The sequence below is a fragment of the Lissotriton vulgaris genome, chromosome 6 (genome assembly GCF_964263255.1).
Source record: "Lissotriton vulgaris chromosome 6, aLisVul1.2, whole genome shotgun sequence".
Lineage (NCBI taxonomy): Eukaryota > Metazoa > Chordata > Amphibia > Caudata > Salamandridae > Lissotriton > Lissotriton vulgaris.
The window spans coordinates 250910153-250932589 of NC_141694.1; the positions used below are offsets into that span (position 1 = coordinate 250910153).

Sequence of the window (22437 nt, forward strand, 5' to 3'; positions counted from 1 at the left end):
GTCTGCCGCTCTAATCATTGAGCCACAATTCTGACTCATCTGTTGACGGAAAAGTCACGCATTGCGGGAGTCGTCTCGCAAGCACAACGCAAATCCAGCAATGTGTGTTGCAGCCTATTCCCAATACACTGCGTTACTCCTTACGCCTACTTCAAGCAGGCGTAAGGTTTTGACGCAGTGGCGTCCTAAAAGTCACGCAGTGAAATCTTGTAGGTTTCACTGCATCACTCATTCAAGGCTTTCCTGTGTGGGAACGCCTACCGTGCATAAATTATACCTGACACAGGTATAATGTCAAAATACACAAACAAGATACTCTACGCATATAATTAAAGTATGCATTATGTTATCTATTCATTGACCACTCTGGCTAGACCAAAAAAACATGTTCTTTACAACAAACACATTGTATTAAACATTGCTTTATTTTTTCATCTTAAATAAATTGATATGTCACAAATAAATATCATATCCTAAATATTGTAGAAAAACAGATCCCATTCCTCCATTCCTCCACCACTCACAACATGCATACAATTTCATACTCAAACATCCTCACACATACCTCATATAAAGGCATAACAAATATATGACATGATAGGGACCAAGTCCCCTCAAAACATATGACAATAATGTGATAAAAATTTAACCAACACAGATTTTCATCATATTACTATAAGCATCTGCAGAGTTTATTTGCATTACATATAATGTCAAAGAAGAAAAATTTCAACATTGGAGGAAACTTTTCAAGTGTATTCCTCAATTTTCCAGGACAGGTGAATCAAAAGAGTTCATAGAGGGAACACATTCACAGCACCAACACGCGTTTCGGTGAGACAACCCTTCTCTGGGTATCACCTTCTTCAGGGCACATATAAATATTAAGGGAATAATTGGCAATGGGACCTATCATGATAAAGATATGTGAAAGGAATTCTCCTCATGTACATCGAGGGCCGCTGCACGAATTCAGGTAAAATACAGCTGGGAAAGAACCATTGAGCTGCGGTCCCTCTAGTTCCAATCGGATATGCAGTAAAAGATACTTTCCCCATTAATGGCCGTCAAGTCAAAAAGCCCGGTATCAGGAGAGATATCTTCACTCATGAAACTCCTGTAAAAACACTGTTGGGGCTTCTTAAAATAGTGCCTAATAAAGCAGCATCTCTTGATGGCATCCCACATCCGTAAGTTAATAACTATCAAGGCTCAGCCAGGAGAACGTCACTGAATTAAAGAATTTATCTTTCATGTAGCGGCATTTCAGCAAAGCGGCCCGCTTAAGATTAGAAAATTGCCCGGTTTAATGTCATGCAGGGCTTTATAACGTGACCCATCTCCCTAGATGCGTCACGTTGTAATTGGGCTGCAACTTTTACGCCATCGCTGCATCACAAAAGTGACGCAACAACAGCGCAAAAGTGACGCAAGGGGCTTTTAAATCTGCCCCACTCTTTTGTGGATTATTTTTTGTGATTTCAATTGTGTTGTTATTCGTTTTCTCAAGAGCAAAGTCTAATGCCAGGGACACTTGCTTGCCTTAATGCCTCTTTATGGATAGTCTGAGAAGAACTCAATTAAAAAACAATATAAATATTTTCCTTATTGATTTATAAGAAGTAAGCTTGGCTACATGAAGACTTATTATTTGGGATTCCCTCATTAAGGGCCATATGTATCATAGTTCCGTTTAGCGATTCCTAAATAGCGATTTTTAAGGAATCGCTATTTAGGAATCGCAAAATGGTATGTATGAAGAAAATCGCTTTTTTTAGCGATTCCTTAAGCTTCCGTAATTGCGAATTCGCATTTTGCGAATTCGCTATTAAGGAATAATTTCCAATGCATTCCTATGGGCCAGGAGGCCCATAGGAATGATTTCCAAATAATTCTCAAATTGCAAATTCGCAATTTGCTAATCGCAATTTGAGAATTATTGCAAGGGTGCAGGGGTGTCTCAAGGACACCCTGCTGCACCCCTGTAAATTACATGTGTGTGCATATGGCACACATAGATGTCCAATGGGCATGTATGTGCATCATATGCCACACTCACAAATGCACAATTGTGCATATTTACAAGAAATCGCAAATTACCACCAACTACAAGTTGGTGGTAATTTGCGATTTCTAAACCTCAAATCGCAATTCTTAAAAGCTTCATACATGCATTTAAGGAATCACAAAATTGCGATTCCTTAAATGCTATGGCAAATCTAGGAATCACAAGAATTTGCGATTCCTTAAGATGCGAATGTTTCATACATTTCAAATCATGCAAAATAGCCTTTTGCGATTCGCAAAGGCCGAATTTCGGCGAATTTCGGCCTTTGCGATTCCCAAAAGGCTTGATACATATGGCCCTAACTGTGGATCTCAAGTAAGCACTTTCATTTGCCAGGTAGCCTTCTTAAAGCCACCTGCTGTTGTTTGTCCAAGCCTGGCAGTTTCTTGACCTGTACCACAATTATTTTATTGGCAAACTCTAACAGGTACTGGTTCCTCTTTATCAGTAGTCATTTTCTACTCTCATATAGAAGTTGAAGATTCTGTAACCTTCATCTGTTGCCATCACCTCTTGACTGGATATTCTACAATCACTCCATAAAAGTAGCCTTTGTTACAGCATTGTTGTTGCATAGTAGGACTTTCGGTTTATAACAAATATTTGGTTCAGTGATGCTCCTTCTCTAGTTATTCATAAGTTGTTTCCATGATTACCAATTACTGCGTTCTACCTTATCATTAAAGCTAATTACAGAGTTGCACTGATCTTCAGGTGCTGTGGCCCAGACGCTGCAGCCAATGTTGCTGTACTGTCTTGCATGAAATGGGGAGAGACAAAAAATCTTCCATATCTGTTAATATATGGCACTTTTTTCTGTATCCCAGAGCTGGAGTACTTTTGGCTGTCATATGTCAATGCTTACACTTTTGTGCCATACTGCAAGGCTGTGTGCATTCTCTAAAACATAGGTTTTGTATTCAGAGTTCATCCTTCCAGAATACAAGAGAACATCCCTCTAGTTTGAGTGAATGAAAACACTTAAAACAATTCCAAACTCTCCCCTTTCAGATACACATTCTTTGTTCCTTAGGCCCACATGCATCATCCCGGGATTTTGCGAGTTCTAAAGTGCGAAAAATAGCGATTCGCATTTTAGAATTCGCAAAACGGGATGCATGATTATTTTCGGTAAATTTATGCGATTCCGTAAAAATCGCAATTTTTACCGAATCGCATAAATTACCGAAATACAATTTGCGAATTCGCTATTCCCATTGGTTCCTATGGGCCAAAAGGCCCATAGGAACCAATGGGAAGGCATTAGCAAATTGCGATTTTCACTTTGAAAATCGCAATTTGTTAATGCATTTCATGGGTGCAGGGGGGGGTCCAAAGGACCCCCCCATGCACCCCTGAAATGTATTTTTCGCATCATGTTTCACACACACATGTCCTAAGGACATGTGTGTCCGTAACATGAATGTTGAAAAAAATGTATTTTCAGCGTTTTAAACACTTTTTGCAAATTTTCCGAGTGGTTCAACCACTCGGTAAATTTGACCCCCTAATTGCGATTTCGCAATTTTAAAAGTAATCATGCATTGCTTTTAAGAAATAGCAAATTTGCGATTTCTTAAAAGCAATCGCAATTTTAGAAATTGCAAAAATGTTGTGCTTTCTAAAATTGCTTGATGCATCCAAAAAAGCATTTTTGGAATCGCAAACGGCCGATTTTAAGGAATCGCACCGTTTGCGACTCCAAAAATGCTTGATGCATGTGGGCCTTAGATTCCTAGGTATTCTTTGCAGAGCTGTTGGTTTCAGCAACAAAACATCTATCAGTGTAGCCTTATTGTGGTAAATTTATAAAATTATGTTATTTCTTACTTACTATAGTGGTTAGTGTTTTATGCCTTTGACACAACCAACCAACCCATCCTTGTATGTACCCTAATGGCTCAAATAGGATGCACCTGCAATGTCCTTCACTAGTTCCCCTCCCTCCTACATGGACACCATTTTGTTCACAGTTCCCAAAATCACCTCTGGAGTCTGCCAGGGATCCATACTGTCCCTTGTCATCTTCAACCTGTACATGGAGCAGCTTTGTGCTCTACTCACACATAACAACATCAAGATTTACCAATAAACATAACTCTGTTTGAAAGTCTCTTCTTCAGACATTCAATTCCTCACACACTGCCTGTAGATTCGAAAGTGGCGTCGGAGAAAACCTTGGGGGTGCGGATGGTCCATGGTTCCACCTGCAGAGGATCCACAGTTCTCCACAGCAGGGACCTGATTGGCCGCAACCTGAAAGAAGACAACCCTGCTGAGTGCCTGATTGCTTGGAGAATCGTAGCTTGCCTGCCTGCTCTGCCAGCTACTTCATCGGCAAATACCGCCACAACTTGCCGCTCCCGCTGCGCGGGAGCCGCTGCGTGTCACAGAACACTGACCTGCCAAAGAAGAAATCCTCGGAACAGCTGCTGCGGCGTGGAGAGGCTGCAGGGGTGTTGCGCGGCAGGGACTCACTATTCCAGGAGTCCCTGCGAGACCTGACGTCATCTGGTCAGCTCCCCCTGCCTGCCCCGCCCACGGCCGCACTACCTAGTACAAAAAAAGCAGTAGCTCCGTCTCGCGGGACGCCGGGCGAAGCCCGGGCAAAGGGCGGGCCGTCTGTGGCCGTCTGAGGACGTACACGGACGGGACGGGCCACCCTATTAAAATCTGCGCCCAAAACGTAAAGTTACAGTGTAATAATGCCCTAAAGGACCCCACCATAAAAGAATTAAATATTGTAAGACCTCAATATAGATATTGCATGCTAAGTGTGAGCTGATAGAGGAACGTCCTGAAGCTCTACAGTAACAACAAAACTAAACGTCGGAGAAACCAGCCTCACTAAAACTCAAACAGGCCGACAATAGGAAAAGGAAATGGGATTTAAAAAACTACGATCACGTACAATATTTATGAAACGAATGGGCACAGAGGATGCAGTACGGAAATCCTCAGACAAAGCAATAAAACAAGGACGCATAACTCGGACCCCGGCAATCAGTGAATATTTTTCTACCCTAACATCCAAAGAGGATTTAGACATGAAATTACTGGAAACAGAAAATATTCCCAATCCACCGTCACACACAGGGGCAGAAACATGCACCGCAATGAAACCTCAACCAACTCTAAATTTGAGCAATCTGGTCTCTGACCCTATAAAAAAACCTACTAATTCCTTACAAGATCTACAATACCTGGAACATGAGGCGATTCATCTAAAATCCTCTACACCTGTAAAAAGCTTCGAGAGTTCATACCAATTAGAAGACCTTTGTGCAAACAAATCAAAGATAACAGAAAATCATTCAGAACTCAAGTTAACCAATAGTCCTCTGAAAAAAACACCAGAACAAGTTTTTACACTTGATTCCTCTTTGGATCCCTTTTCACTAAAAAACAATATTTCTGTTAACACAGTCACACCAATGTCAAAGGCCCTTTTTTCACTACAAGACTTATTGGAATCGGTCCTTTCCTTTTTAGGAAACATATTAGAAAATTCGGACCAAACTTTGGATGTCCAAATCGGTATACTAAAGCACCTAGTGGAAGAAAAAAAGAAAAAAGATCTCTCTGAAATAGAGAAAAACCAGTTGATACTTAACAACAATCGACTGCAAAAGAATAACACAAGTAATTATAAAAAGGAGCAAACAAAACGTGACTTTGGTACTCAGACATCAGAAATACCAAAACGAAAAAAGGAAAAGTTGGAAACCCAAAATGAAGCAATAATATACTCTTTAAAAAAACTATTTAAAGAAAAACCTCAAAACGTAAAACAATATCCAATTTTCTCAAAACCAATCAAAACAGATACACACAAAAGTGATCCTGTTCAAGACGCCCAAGAAATCAGCATTAATAATATATCAGAAAGAAACTGAAAAGGTGAAATTATCAATAAGAAAACGGAAACCGAACTAGTAGGAGGAAAAAGAAGGAGAAAAAAACCTTTAAGACGGATCCACAAAAAGATAAATCGCAAGTTAAAATTTCAAAAACCTATTACTACCAATAAACCACAAGAAGTACAAGCAGTTGAAATCATAAAGCCTCAATCTATTGAAAAAGTGGAAACCTGTTATAGAAATAATGAAGAGAAAATGCAAACATTGGACCCGAGAGCAAAAGTATATCTTCCACGCAAGCTCTCCGAAAAAACAGCATCCCGAAACACAGGTGAAAGTGAAGACGTTGACAAATACCAACAAAATGGAGAAGTGTCACACTCCAAAACATTACAACTTGAAGAACTTTTTCCTACGGATACAGTCCCACTTAATAGAGGAAGGATCATCAATCTCCTACACCACATAAGGCCTCTGAAATCATTGAACAGTAATGAAATAGATTTAGTAACTTTTCCGAAAAAAGACATCATCAAAATAGTAACGGTAACATTCTGGTCATCTGTTCTTCCAGGGATTATACTCAATGAAAAGGAGACACTGCATAAACATGGATACGACGTAATTGAAAGATTGGAACCAAAGGAAAATAAAATCCCTAAATGGTACAACGACCAAATACGATTAATCTCTAACTCACAAAACAAAAATCTTCTTAGAAACTCTGATGTAATAGAAGAACTAGGAGTCATGTACTCAGGAGTTAAATATCCTGGGAAAGATACTCTGAAAATTCAGGTGGATAACGGTGAAAGGGCAGTATGGTATCATGATTCAAAAGAAAAGGAATCCAACGATTGCACAAAGTCCTGGTCTTGGGTCTCGGAGACTCTGAACAGTAATAAAGTCTCTACATGCCTACGACAACCTGTTTAACAATGGATTAAAAATCACATCGTGGAACATGGCAGGAAAAACTAAGAACAAAATGTCTGAAGCCACGAGAAATCAGCCTGATATCCTGATCCTGCAAGAAACCTGGGCGACTGAATCCTTCTCTCAGAAAGGCTACTATGTTTATGACATTCCAGCAAAAGCCAGCAACCGGGGTCACGCAAAAGGTGGTTTGGCCATTCTACTGAGGGAAGAATATTTGTGGGCCCAGGAAGTTGTCGAGACCAAATCAGATAACCTACAGTGCATTAAGGTTTCCTTAAAAATACATAATTCAGCACCCAAAAAGGCAATCCTGCTCTTCAATGTATATGCCCCTCCTGGCAAGAAACAAGATATCATATTTTCCGTTATCATGGAAACCATTATGCAGATAGTAGAAGATCAACTCCATTTGTCATACATAATTGCAGGTGATCTTAATGGCAAAATCTCTAACTCTGAAATCAGTAAGTGGGCAAAATTATACAATGAGGAATCATTAGAATTTACAACTCCACATTTCCCTAAAGGCATACAAACCGATAAAAGAGGCAAACTGCTACTATCTGTATTGCCTAATCTAAATGGAGTAATCTTGAATGGCAACATGGAAGGAGACATTCCGGCATCTTACACTAGACGGGGTAATGGAACCTTTTCTATCATAGATTACATCATTTGCGGTATGGATTTGCTGGAAACTGTTACATATTTGCACGCAAACTTTACTCTAGAGAGTGACCATGCTCTGATGAATCTAACTACCGATTGGATACCTAAACCTACACCTGACAGTCAGATCATTTTCCATATAAGTTCTGTTTTGATAAAAAGTGAACAGAGACGAGCTCAACAACCCTGGACAAAATCTCTACATTGATAGAACACACTCAACTCCTAGCGAAAATTTTTTCGGAAGATCCTATAGAAAATTTTGAATACATAATTAAGGAACTTAAAATATTTCTATTAAATAAGCTACATCACGACATAGCAGGAAATAACAAAAGAAAAAACAAAAATAAAAATAAAAACAATACCCAAAACTCTATAACTAAGAAAAAGCTCAACAAACTTATACCAGCCCAATATGTGAACTTTTCTCCGTCTAATAAGAAAGAAATTAATAAACTAAAAAATCAACTGAGAAGAGAGAAACAAAGTAATAAAAAAGCAATGCAAGATCGTAATTGGGTTGACATCCAAATAGCTGCAAAAGAATATAATCAACGCAAATATTGGTCCCTTATAGCCAAAATAACAGGAACAAAAAAGAAACTTCTAACAATACCGGTTCCACCGAAGGATTGGGAAATTTACTTGACTGAGCTCTACAAAGCAAATCCGATTAAACCAGAAGAAAAAAGACCGGACAATAACAAGGAGAAAGATAATTCACCAATATTTAAAATCACAGCAACTTCAGTAGAATGGAACATCCGAAAAGCAAGAAACACAGGTGCCTCTGGCCCTGATCAAATACCTATTAAGATCTTTCAAGCAAACCCAAAGGAGTTGAGTCAGTTGCTATCAACCCTTTTTAACCATATTTTCAAAACCGGACAAGTACCAAAATCTTGGCAGGGGAGTATCATCATCCCCATACATAAAAAGGGGAGCAAGATCATCGCAGGGAACTACCGTCAAATAGCACTAATGGATGCTGTAGGAAAAATCTTTGCCGCAGAGGTATTGGATCGATTGAAAGATTGGGCTTTCTCGTTGGATCTAATACCTATGTTCCAAGCAGGTTTCAGACCGAAACATTCCGTTACAGACAACATTGCTATTATCCAGACAATACTAGACAAATATGTAGCAGGAAAATCTCAGGTTGTATACGCAGCATTTATTGACTACTCGACTGCGTTCGACCGTGTTGATCGACCAACACTATGGAACAAACTCAGGAGACTTGGAATTCCAGAACAATTGCTGCAAACCATAGTAAATCTTCACAACAGCACATGGTGTCAAGTACAAATGGGGGGGGGGGGAGGGGGGAGGGGAAGGCTTAACGAAAATGATTAATACAGCTAACGGGCTAAAACAAGGGTGCCTTCTAGCCCCGATACTATTTTCCTTATATCTAAGCGCCTTGCCCAATCAGTTACAACAGGGCTTAAGTTTACCTCCTAAAATCGCCAAGCATAGCATACATGCACTACTTTATGCTGATGACATAGTGATGCTAGACCTTACTCCCTTCGGTTTACAAAAATCATTGGATATCTTGTATAAATACTCAAAAGAAAACTTTTTAATCCCAAATTTAAAGAAAACAAAAGTTGTAGCCTTTTCGGGGAGGAAACAAAGTGCTAAATACAGCTGGAGCCTCGGAGGAGAAAAGATAGAAGTAGTTGACGAATATCCCTACCTTGGCAGGATTCTCTCCAAGAACTTAACAAATACAAAACAGATAGAAAATTTAAAAAGGAAATCTGAATTACATGCCGAGGCTCTCTCAAGACTCTATTGTGCTACTGGGAACAGGCATTTTTCCTCACTGTTAAAAATATATAGAGTAAAAATCCCCCCTGTGCTATCCTATGCAACGGAGTACATTCCAATAAAGCAGTGGATCTATATGGATCGCAAAGAAGGAAAAATCCTAAAAAGAATCATGAAGGTCTCAGATTCTATACCTGTTCAAGCACAGAGATTAGAATTCTCCATCACAAGTTCCTACGCTACAGCTGTGGCTAATGTAATTAGGTGGACCTACAATCTCCTTCATGCAAAAGAGGGCACTCTAAGAAGCCTACTGAAAAATGAGACTTTTTACTCCGAAGCCAAAAAGCAAACTTTTCTTAAGAACATGACAGTTGTATTTAAAATGGCAAAAATTAGTCCGGACATTTTGCTCACCTGGTCAGTAGCACAAATAAAACTTTTCTTAAAATGTTTTACCCCAAAATTGAGCTATGAGCTAGACTACGAACACTGTAATAAATTATCAACATGTAAACCTTTCGTAGACTCACTGGAATATCAATACATCCAGCCATATATCGGGTTTTCTTTGACGCATGGTGCAAGGAGGGCGATTACAATGTTACGATTGGGCATCCTACCCGTATTAACCTACTCAGTAAGATGGCTACCAGGAGGATCGTCACTATGTACACATTGTGAAGGGGGTGACCAAAACATTGAGCACTTGTTATTTGTATGTCCTAGCTCTAAAGTAACTATAGCACGTGCAAGATACCTTGATCCTATTTACCGCACCTGCAGAATTACAAGAGTGAGAGAACTTTTAGAGCTGTGTAAACAGCCACCGAATGAATTTGTTTGCTACAATTTTTATAAATTTTTAAAATCTTTTTTACCTTTATTTTGATTAATGTTGAAATCCTCTTTTATTAATTCTGTAAAATGTAACATTTGTGGTCCTCTGTCGAGTACCAATACAAATAAAAAACCTTTTTGACTTTTTGGCCTGTAGATCATCCACACTTGGACCTACAGCACCTACAAAAAGCTCAACCCACCCATTACTCAATTCCTGTTATTGCCAGGAACAAGAAACAAGAAACAGCACACACCTAGCTGAATTACATTAACCTTGACAACTTCAAACCTCAACTTTAATTGAATGCTAAGTCACTTGGATTCACCTTGGATTCCAAACTAACCCTTAAGGAACACATTGCCAAAAAAGCCAAGAGGACCTGATACCGGCTTTCTCATCCAATGTAAGTAAAATAATTTCTTCCAGAAAGCAACTTCAGAATTACTGTTCAAGCCCTCATACTCTTGCATCTGGATAATTTCAACACTCTGCTACATGGTCTCTCAAACCCCACATTGGCACTCTCTAAGGACATCCTTTATGCTGCAGCATGTCTCCTCCAGGGCCTGAGAAAATATGACCAAATCACCCCCATCCTGATGGATATCCATTGGTTCCCATTTCCAGTCCACTCCATCTGCAAAACCAACTGCTTCATTCACATAGCCAACATGATGCTTATCTAGCAGACAGGCTAACCATTTCTTGTGGGTATCAGCACAACCGCAGCCAGGACACCATCAGACTGCCTCACCTATCCTTAATTGGCATAATACTTGTTTTAGACCTTGTACAAATGCCTTTTGACTACGTTGACACTATAGAAATGCCACATACATACATACATACATGTAGATACATCTTAGGTCATAGGGCTGAATATGCATATAATAAAACAGAGGTAATATTGCACTAGTGACATCTCTGAGCCAGTAAACTTCAGTCAACCTTTCTATCCCCTTCATCTCAATCTATAGAGCAACCTGTTTTTTTGACAATGCTTAAGATGAAGAAACCAGATAATCCCATCCAAATTTCAATTGGACTGTTGAAGAACTCTGGGGCCTGTTCACAAAAGTTAGTTTACACTTAGATGTACTTGTGTAAATGTACTACTGCACATAGTAGAAACATGTTTTTTTTTTTGCTATTCCCCATTTCAAAGGGTACATTTACTACTAGGTGCAGGCTTGCTTTTCTCCACCCCTTCAAAACTGGGAGTGGAGCCGGTGTACCAGGATTAAAAATTATTATAGTTATTGGGAAAAATAATAAAGTTAAATAATTTTTAAAGAAATATTAAAAATATTTTAATGTACAATAAAAATTTAAAATAACCAAAAATAATGTATTCTTAAACTAAACAAAAAAGTTACAGCACATTAAATCATTAAACAATTTTTTTTAGAAATAAATAAATACAATATATTAGTTTAAATCATCATTATTATCATTATTTCAACACCCTCACTAAGTCGCTGCCTCCATTGCTTTCTAAGAACGTTTGTTGCAGTACTTGTGAGTGGCCATATGCGATGCTGAACTTACTTCAAGGTGGGGCCGGAATACATTTAGAACTGGTTTGGATTCTTTTTGTTTGTAAAAACGTAAGAAGTGCAGTTTGTGAATTACACTGGGTTTTCTCTTTCGTGATTGGGTGTTAGTATTTGCTTGTCCCTACCTAAATCCCCCCTTTCCCCTCCCATTTAGTAGTAAGTATTTCTCATGTTCTAGTAACTCTTCCAATTCGTGCAAGTTCTTCTCACAATTACCACTAAAACTTGTACCTATGTTTGCAAATGGGATGACAACCTCAGCATGGAAAAAAGAAAGGTTTGTGACTAGCATTTTGTAGTACATAAGTAGTACTACTGCAGTACTGTTAAGCATACTACAAAGTGCAGTTTGTGACTAGGCCCCTTGGTGACCAACTTCACTTTCCCATCACTTAGGTGCTTACTAAAAAACTGCCACCCGACAGTCAAGCAATATTGCGAAGTTTGACCTTAGTATCCTACTACTGAAAGAAGCCTGGCTTAATGACTCCTCTAACAACGTGTTAGACACACTCCTTCCCTGCAATATTTCATCCTTAGGTGTGAACTTGTACATAGACATGGTGGTGGTATAGTTAAATCTACAAGAACACATTAGACATCAGAAAGCACCCCCTTTCTCTCTGTCACCCCTTTCAGTGCCTATCTCTAGATATATCCGCTAATAAGTCTCTCTAATCTCAGACTCAATGTCATCTACCACTCCCTGGAGATAGTAAAACTTTAATTGAAGAATCCTTGGACTCTGTATTGACCCAATTGAGAATTTCTGAAATCAGCATCTTCCTCTGTTATTTCACTGGGGTAATTCCAACAACTCTTCTAAGGTGTTATCCTCCGTTCTCAGTCCAAATTTTGTCAAAGTCCAATGCATTATAAGGGTGTAATTCAAGATCTTATAGTATACGCTTCTGTATGCTGAGAACTCCATCACAGCTTATTGGTCATACCAGTTTCAGATTCCTGTTATGTAAGCCTTTGTCCAACAGAACAAAGGCCAACAGAAAAAAACTCTAGGCCAACAGAAAAAAAATTGTTGTGATTCTGCGACACAAAGAACACTGACATTTGTGCTCTTGCCGGCACAATGGACTTTCCCTCCTTCAATTCACAGATAGACAGTAATACTAGAACTAAGCAATGCAGCAATTGCATAAAGGTCTTGATCAATGATTTTGCACTGTTGAATAGTAAGCAAAGGCTGAAACCCTCACTATCCAGGTTCTCAAAAGATGTTCATGAAGAGAGAAAACATCTTAGATGACTATAAGAATCTTGGCGGAAGGTGCCTCAATTCTTCTATTCTGTTTCAAATTAAGACGGCTAGAAGAAACTACTAATTCAACATTTCCAGAGCTAATTTTCCCACATTAATTAGCTTTGAGATGTCTACAATAATGGACCAGAGTCTCCCAACGAACTCTTTACATCCATGCAAACCATCTCCATGATGATTTCTAGCCTGGATTCAGCTAGGGTTGCAGCACAGAAGAGGCTACCCTACAGGTGTCTGACAATGCTCCCTGATTCCTTAACTACTTCCTTCTTATTCTTCTGAATGTTTCAGCATTTTTTTTGTACAGTGAACCACCACTCGCACATTACATCTTGGATGAACGAATGGACATTAAGGAGACAGTTATGGTTTATCGCCTATCTCTTGAACTGCTTCCAGGTGGTTAAATCATGGGTTGGCTATCCAGTAAAGCCAACCTCCCACATGCGGTCCCACAGGGCTCAATTCTCCTACTCTGACTTGTAGATTCTGGTTTACTATATCACCGTTATCCAGATGATAGCCTCCCTGAATGACAAATGCCTGCTCTGCATCACCCTAATTGGAATCCAAAAATGAATGTCTAACCACCCTCTAAAACTAAAACCAACAAAAATGGAATCCTGCTAATCTAAAGAAAATCCAACTTTTCTGTCTGTAATGAATGGATTTACTCTTGTTCTTCTCTGGACTACATTGGAGGTTCTCAAACATCTCGGTTTCATACTCGCAGACAGTTAAATCTACCATATCTTAACCATTGCAAAAATATGCAATACTAACTCTGCTTACTTTGTGACAGCAGGCACTTTATAACTGGTCAGGATCTAAAGTTCATAGTCCAGATCACACTATAAAAATATTGTTTCCCCCCAAACTCACAAAATATACATAGCACTTTATACCCTTTGCATTGGCAGTGCTGCAAGTGGTATTACGAAAGGGGACACAAGGCCTATTGCAGTGTGGAAGTTCAATAGGTATTGACCCCTCCTCTATCTCGTCCAGTAACAAGTGAGAAGAGGTGGGGTCTGGTAGGCTCTATCACAAAGCAGAAGCTTCTCTGTCTTGTGAGACACCCTGAAACATAGCAGAGACCAACAATAAATATGAAAATTGTCATTTTTAAAGCATTTCTTGGTGATTTCACTCAGTTGGATTCCAGTCAAAATTGATGTCTTAAACATTCATTTCAGTTCAGTAAATAACTTTATTTCAGCCAACTTGGACCATAAAAGTACATGATTACAATCATAAAACAACAAGAGAAAGAATAAAAAATAAATAACGGTAGACAGTATAATCATATATATATATGTTACAGGTAAAATAATGGCAGACCATTATCCTAAAATCAAGTAAAGTACATTTGTAAAATTCATTTAGGACTGATGATTGTTGGGATAAGATGAATGGTAAAATTGAGAAGTAGTGCAAACGTCCACATTAAGTAAACCTAGATAAATTTGTTATAAAGTGGCATACAAAAACTCTCCACACAGTCACTTCAAAAAGCCCCTGCACTTATGCCACATACCATTCAGAACGCGTGAATCGGCAAAAACAATAGGGGGCTGGGTATTGTATTTTAATATCCTGTAGGCCTCTTGACAGTGTCTGAACCCTAGGTTTCTACATATTGGGGCTAACCATCGTTAGCGTGATACAGAATATGCATGGCAGATAAAAAACACATGAATTTCATACGCTGCCCTATATTTACACGCCGGGCATTCTTCCTTGTTTTCTATATCCCATTTACTGGTAAGCGTGAATAGTGGAAGGGTCCCCATTTTAAATTGGATATAGAGTTTCCTAGCCAGAGGGGGGTAGATCACATCCAGGCACTGTTCTTTTCTGTATTTGGCCTTTACCTGAAGAAACTCTAGTGTCAGCTGACCTCCGGTGGCCCTTTCTTGGAGGGTTATTAGATTGTGGTGCCTATAAAGCCGCACAAGATCTGACCTGGCTATTAGTGGGCACGCTAGCTCGGGCGTTTTCCAAAGGTCCTGCCTACCTATCTTAGTACAGAGATCCCTTATGTGGCTAAGCCACAGTATTTTCTTATTAATTAGGCTAGATTGGACCTCCCTAAGTTCAGCTCTATAGCAAGACAACTCTGGTGTCGCCCAGAGCCTTCGCCAGAATGTGATAGGCCTTATGGCGATCTCTTCATCAATGGGATGCAAACCCAGATCCATACGGAGGGGGACTAAGGGGGTGCTACGAGGGAGGCCCAATAATTGCCTCATGAAATTGTGTTCTATTTTTATGAGGTTAGAGGGCCTACAGTGCCCCCACAGTTCAGCCCCATATAAGGTAGCCCCCCTGGCCTGGACTTTATATATTTCAATAACAGGGGCTGCTGGCTTAACCATTCATAATACACAAAAATGTTTGTCTTAAAGAGTTGGATTTTCTGATGCTTTCTTTCTTTTTCCTTCACAGGTTCCAATCATTATTCCTGTGATCTTCCTTGTTGCCGCAGTTTACCTCGTGCTGGCACCGATAATTGACAGCCCTCAGATTGAGTTTTTGTACGTCGTTCTGTTCATTCTTAGTGGCATCATTGTTTACATCCCATTGGTTCACTTCAAACGATATCCAAAGTTCTTAAAAAAGGCTACTTTACACCTCCAGTTACTGCTGGAAGTTGCTCCAACAGATAGAAATGTATAATATTAAACCTTAAATCTGGTCTGTAAAAGTCTGTATTTTAGTTACAATATGAGCACATAAATTATAATATTCTTTAAATTGAAATGATGTTGATTTGTACATTTGTTATCTTGCTTCACTAGCATTATAAACCAAAATAGAATTCTCAAATCTTTTATCAGTGGTACAGCTTCTGGAGGTAAGATAGTTGCCAGATTGTTCGAGATCGCAATAGGGTGGGAGGTATCCCCCAGTAAACATAAACTGTTTCATCTTGTGTTCTGCATCCTCGTGTTTAATCCACTCAATTTTGTTCTTGCAAAGATTGAAGCCTACATAGGAGTCAAACTGACACTTCTGAATCAGAGAACTTGCAGGTATTACTGCAACAGTGTAACATGCTGAAACCAAGTATATGAGGCAACATTCACATATGTCCTAAAAGGGCTGCACCAAGTTAGAGCAGCTGTTAGGGAATTCTACCTACAAAAATAATCCTCAATGACAGAATGTATGACAATCAAGTATAAAAGGAAGGGAAAATGTGGGGCGTTTCCTATTCTGGTTGGCTAAAGAAAAGGCCAGTGACCTCTTAACCTCTTTCAGGGATACCTGAACAAATCAAGTTACAAATGAAAATACCAACACTTTGTCAATGTTTAAATATAAATTCATATATTAAGAACATTCTTTAGCAGTCAATAAGGTTATTGGACATTTTTAAATAATTCAAAAGTACCTTTTCCTTAGAAGCATCAACCCAGCTCCTAATTCCTTTTTCTGAGGTAAAAGAACTAATTTATCAAAGCCAGATGGTAAAGCTCCCAGTGTAGAAGTAAAGATTAACGTTATAACCTGAATATTAATGAGCTACCTTCTACTCTTAACACATTATTTAATTTTTGTTATCTGGTGGAGGGGGAGAGCAATAATCCTTTGCTCTGTGCTAAAGGCATTGTGATCAGCGTCTTAAAGCCAGGAACACCGTAATTAGGGTTAGGATCCTATCACCCAATTACGCCATTGAATGCCAAATGTAGTACCCCTTTATTTCTTAAAGACCATAATGAATTCTAGCCTGGAATAAAGGTAGCCACTAATACACATTTGTTTGGCCACAGCATCTTATGTTCTTTACTTTAATAAAGTTCCTGCAGGAGGTATTTTAATTGCCAACGAGAAGGCCTTCAACCTTGTGAACTGGGAATTTTCGTTCCTTAATTTGAATACCTTTCCTTCAGTTTAACACAGAAAGAGAGACGAGAGATAAGGGTTACACACCATCTTCACACATCCTCTCACTTAAGTTACATTCTTCACAATGAAGTGTGAGGGCCCAGTGATGAGTAGACCCTGATTCAAGATCTACCAGATATCATACAGGGTTATTTTAAATAATAAGAGAAGACATCTCACCCACACAATTGTGGCATGTTCATCATTGGTGTCTTCCCTCATCCGGAAAGGTAGATACCTCCCTAAGGAGCTCAACTAAAAAGTTGGAGTTTGTATAAGATGCACGGAGCTAGTCAAAGTAAACAATCATTATGGATATACCATGGATATTTACTTTTATTTAATGAGTACTCATATCATCATGTCATAGTAAACACCAAAATTGTGATGTTCAATGAAAGACGATGATTTCAACATCCAGTGCCCTGTACTGCTGACATGTTTCATCTGAAAAAAAGCGTTGCCTAAGTGGGTCACTCAGTTCTCATCAGGGCTTCTATGCCTCTCTGCCTATTGCTTCCTAATCGCAGAAGAGTGTGTTAAAAAAGGAGCCCTAAGGTTCACCTACTTAGAAACCCTGTAGGATAAAATTAAATAAAAATGTTAAATAAGTTATGTTACAAAAAAGAAGAAGAAAGAATCTCAACTATGGGATACTCAAACCTCCATATTGGTGATCACTGAAAGCCAAAACAATTTCACTTACTGTTGTGAAAACCATTTTCCCTGTATGTGTATACTGCACACCTTCCAAAAGTACAACACTCTGCTTATATATCCAGACTCTGCTTATATATACAGGATCCTCACAAAGTGCACAAGCCACTGCTATGTATGGCATTAAAATGTGACTTTAGATGACGTGATTGTAACCTAACTCACTAGATTTGTGTTTATTTATAACCACATCAGCTGTGAAGAAACAGGTGAGGTTCAAAATAAACCCGGGCAGGGTGACTTATTGCTGTGGTACACGGTGATTACCAATGTGGATGTTTAAGTTTCAGAAAAAGTTAGTTAATAAATTGGCTCTATCTTTATAGATGTAGGTTGGTTTTATTTTTGGTACCTCCAACTGCGTCAGATATTTAAGCAACTTCTAGGTGGTATAGTGTGCAAACCAATTAATTGGTGAGAAAATTATATTCTCCTAGTGTTAGAAATGGGGGTCTCTAGTTGGCAATGGTTTGCACGTTTGTTCTTTCTTCCTATCCAGATAAGGGGAATTCACTATTAAAATAACCCCTGCTCACCTCTTTAGTAGCTTGGCATGAGTAGTCAGTCTTATCTCAGGGGCAGCGTGTAAAGCATTTGCACATAACCAACAGTAATACAGTAAAAACACTACAAAAGGACACCACACCAGTTTTAGAAAATACCCAATATTTATGTGTGCAAACAAGACCAAAATGATAAAAGACCAACGTACAATAATCCAAAATATGCACTTTTTAAGAATGACTTTAATATGCAGTTACTAAAGGCCGGTAGCTCCTTCCAGGGCTACCGCAGTGCTGAAAACAACAAAATCCAACAGTTCCGTCCGACTGCATCGGTACTGGCTGGCATTAGTTTAAGCACACTTGTAAACAGTACCTTTGGTTCCGGCTAACCTGGTTGGTATGGGCTAGTTGTGGCAACTGTTGCGGTTGCGATGTGAAGCGTGCTGCGTGCCATGCCTTCAAGCCGCAGTGCAGGCAAGGGCTCGATGGTCGTCCAGTGGCTTCGGTGTGACCAGGGCTGTGGTATGGAGGGAGGCGATGCTCGTTGCGGTGCTGACCGGTCTTAGTGCAGCCTACAGAGCCGGTTGATGGGAGCTGGCGCTGGTTGGCCCAGACTGCGGTGTGGGATGGGGCGGTGCATCGTTTTTCTTATGAGCTGCGCACCCAAACCACAGTGCAGTTCCGGGTGTCGAGGTTAGCGTGAAGCAACGTCATTGGTGTGACCAGGGCGACGGAGTGAAGCAAGGCAGTGCGGAGAGCAGTGCCGAAAGGTCGCAGTGCAAGCAGCGGCTTGGTGCTGGCAGTCATCGTCATTGGTGAGACCAGGTTACGGTGCGAAGTACTGTGGTGCCTTCATAAGACAGAGCTCACAGCGGTAACGGTGACAGTGTTGGCTGCTTTGCCCCTCTGTGGCAACTTAAATCCATGGTTCCAGAGGCGGTGCCCAGAGGTAAGTGAAGTCTTTGCTGTTCCTGAGACAGGAGGCAAGCTCTCAGGAACAAGGGAAGATAGTTCAGTTTCACTGCCCAAGGATCAGCAACTGCATGCCAACCCAGCAAAGCAACAACACTGCAAAGGGGCAGTACTCCTCCTGGTAGTTATTCCAGCTCATCTTCATAGCAGATTCCTTGATCCAAACGAGTTCTCTGAAGTCTTTTATCTCCCTGAGACAACTGAAGGCAAGCTCTACTTCAAGCCCTTGGATAACATCCAGCAAGACGATGAAAGTACAATCCAGTCCTTTCCCTGCCCAAGACAGAAGCAGCAAACAGCAGGCCAACACAGAAGAACGGCAGTTCCTCCTGACAACTTTTCCAGCTCTTCTTCCTGGCAGGTTCCTTAGTTCAGCAGTAATCTCAAGCTCTGTGGTCTGGGCCCCAATATTTATACTACATTTTCCTTTGTTTTCTTGTGGCAAAAGTCTCTCAACTCAGTGAAAACCAGTTTTGTCCTCTCTGGCCCAGCTTCCCGGTAGGAGCTGGAGCCAGCATTGTGCAAGGAAGCCAGGGCCATTTCATTTGCAAGGGAAATCTCCCACCTCTTTAAATGCAGACCAGGCCTATTTAGGTGCTAGTGAAACTTCTCCCACTACTATGAGTTGCCGCCATGGAAAGGCATTCCCCAAAGCCCATCCTAATATGGCTGGCTGTGTCTGATAGACACCGCCACCATATTAGACCTTTTCTGCCACGGTCGCAAGGCGACTGCGGCGGTAAAGCGGCGGACGGTCTTTCCATCCACCGCGGTCCCCCCGCCATTGTAATATGGCGGGGGAATAGGTGGCGGACAGGCGCGGATGGCAGATGGATCGGCACCGTCTGCATGTCGGTGGCAATCGGTCCGCCATCCTAATAGGCCCCTTAGAGTGGAATTCTTATAACAACCAAGCATTCTACTGGAGAGATGTTATCTTTTGTAGAAGAAACAAGCAACTGATGAAACTGTTGAAGAATTCATATCAGCATTAAGGGCATTAGTTGTTACATGCAATTCTCGAGCGTCCATTGACATTTACATTCAAGATCAGTTTGTTTAAAGCTGCTTTTCAAAAATAATACAAGACAGGCTACTCAGTTGCAGAGACTTTCGATTGTCAGAGGTTGTTAATGTAGCCAAAAGCTTTGAACATTCAATATTCTCCAGTCGCCTGATGGCTCAGGAATCCACTCATCTTCCCCAATTTTTAATGCTGTTGGGTATTCTGAACATGTTGCTGCTGTACAACTTGATGGCGAAGTCATTAAGGAAGTTCAACATAATACTATCACTTTTTAGTTTAGATGCAGATCTAAATCCCATTTAAGCGATTATATGCAATGTCTAGCAGTAGGTAATTGAGGCAATATGTAGAAGAAATTAGGTTACTTTCACAGTGTTTGCACATCTGGTAAACGCCAGTTTAAAGTACACAGTGTTGACTTAAATGAAGCAGTCTGTCCTGTGGATCTATCAAATATGGTCCTCAGAAGAACATGGCGGCCGGCCGTCAGCCACTCACCTCTCTGACGCACTAGCCCTACAGCGCCAGCAATTAAAGCTGAGGTTCCGCACGGGTTTCAGTTTCCACTGCAGCAAAGAGGGAGGGTTAGAACGCCCCCCAACACCACTGAAGCTGCACAGTCCTGAGGCCCTTGTACCGCAGCCAGCCACCCACGGAGGTCCGTGGTTCCTGGCCGCTCTCCAGCTACGCCGGGATCGTCGGGCTGCAGCCAAATCCAGCTCCAAGTCACAGGCAGCGGCGTTAGCACAAGCTTGCGGCCGCGGTCTGCAGTGCAAGCAACATCCCCATAGGCGCTCTACCTCCATCAACATATGTGCCCCAAAAAGACCCCCAATCAGGGTGGAAAAGAGAAAGCACAGGGGAAACCTCCACAGAAGGACACTGAGGAAGGTGGACAAGATTGGAGCCACGCCACCTGCAGAGGAAAGATAACAAGGTATTTCCTGCTATACATTAAGGAACTCCCGAATAGACTTTGTCTCTGGGCAGTCTCGGGGGGAGGATTCTACTGGGTCCCCCCCAATAGTTACATCAACAACACAGACTTTTATTACAGCAACAAGTCCGGTTGTTGAGGAACCTCCCCCTGAGCACATATATAGCAAAAAGAGAGGGGGGAAATTTGCACTCACACTAGACCCTTTGAGTGGGAACATTAAAATCACACCCTCCTTGAGGTCCTATTCTAAAGTACAAGGAAGCAAGGAAAATACACCTCCCACCCAAACTAGAGACTTGCCCCACACACATAACCCCGACAGGATGGCGTCTCAGCAAACAGGAAGGTCAGCGGAGCTCCCCTTAAATTACAGGTTACAGACTTTGGCGGAAGACGCAATACCCGTTGAGCTGACATAGGGGTGATTGCATCCGCAGCAGAGGAAAACACATTTCTTTTCCCCATGGCTCAGGAGAACATGGGGGGTTACTGCACACACTTTCAGAGAAGATAAAAACTAGATTTACACTGTCCGAGGCAAACCAAGCAAAAATCTTCAACGTTTGAGAGATTCTAGAAAACAAACTCACTGGTCTCTCTGAAAGAATAGGGAGGCTGGAAGCAGCTTTGGAGACTGCGAGAGTGGAAGCAGCAGGGAGCAGCAAAGAAATCATAAATCTTAAATCTAGCGAGAAATTACTTCAGGAAAAGATTGAAGTATTAGAAAATCATTCCAGGAGAAACAGCTTAAGAATCCTTAATATCCCCTAAGGAAGAGAAGGAGGGAACCTGAGGTAAAACTGATAAAAAAAGTTCATGCCAACTGTAGACTTTATATCTGCACCAGGACATACAACAAGTGCATAGGGATCTGTTTGGGAGGAACCCTAACATAGATACGCCTAGGAAGATCCTTGTAAATTTCAACACCTACCTGACAAAAGAAATGATTCTTACTGAGGCGTTAAAAACAGGCTTTTACACTAAGGATATGGGGACCTTCCGTATGTGTTCAGATCTAGCCAGGGAGACACAAAATCGACAGTGGAAGCTAGGCAAACACATACAAGAGCTCAAATCCTTAGGTGCCACGGCCCAATTAAAATTCCCTGCCACACTAAGGATAATGTGGAACAATAGGATGTACAATATAAAAGAGCCAGCGGAAGTACATAATTTATTTTTTGAAAATGATAACCTAGTGCGAGGCCTGGACTAAAAACTAGGTCAGAGACATGTATTATTTGAAGTGGTGAGGGCGAGGGGCATGACGAAAATGTCCAGCTTGGTCAAAGGGAGGGTTCCTCGGGGGGACACTATATTGTTAATGTAAATAACACATTGGGTAGGTAGCAGTGGGAGAAAATTATTAAAAAAATAAGGTCCTCAT

General features: G+C 40.7%; 1 protein-coding gene across 1 annotated transcript in view; it reads left to right on the forward strand.

The window, feature by feature from the left end:
- LOC147707086 (b(0,+)-type amino acid transporter 1-like) overlaps positions 1-17200 on the forward strand; it is a 53263-nt gene extending 36063 nt beyond the window's left edge. Inside the window, exon 4 of the mRNA XM_086925174.1 lies at positions 15440-17200. Coding sequence (XP_086781300.1) covers positions 15440-15670 — 231 coding nt within the window. The 3' untranslated portion in view covers positions 15671-17200. The remainder of the gene's footprint in view (positions 1-15439) is intronic.
- The last annotated feature ends 5237 nt before the right edge of the window (positions 17201-22437 follow it).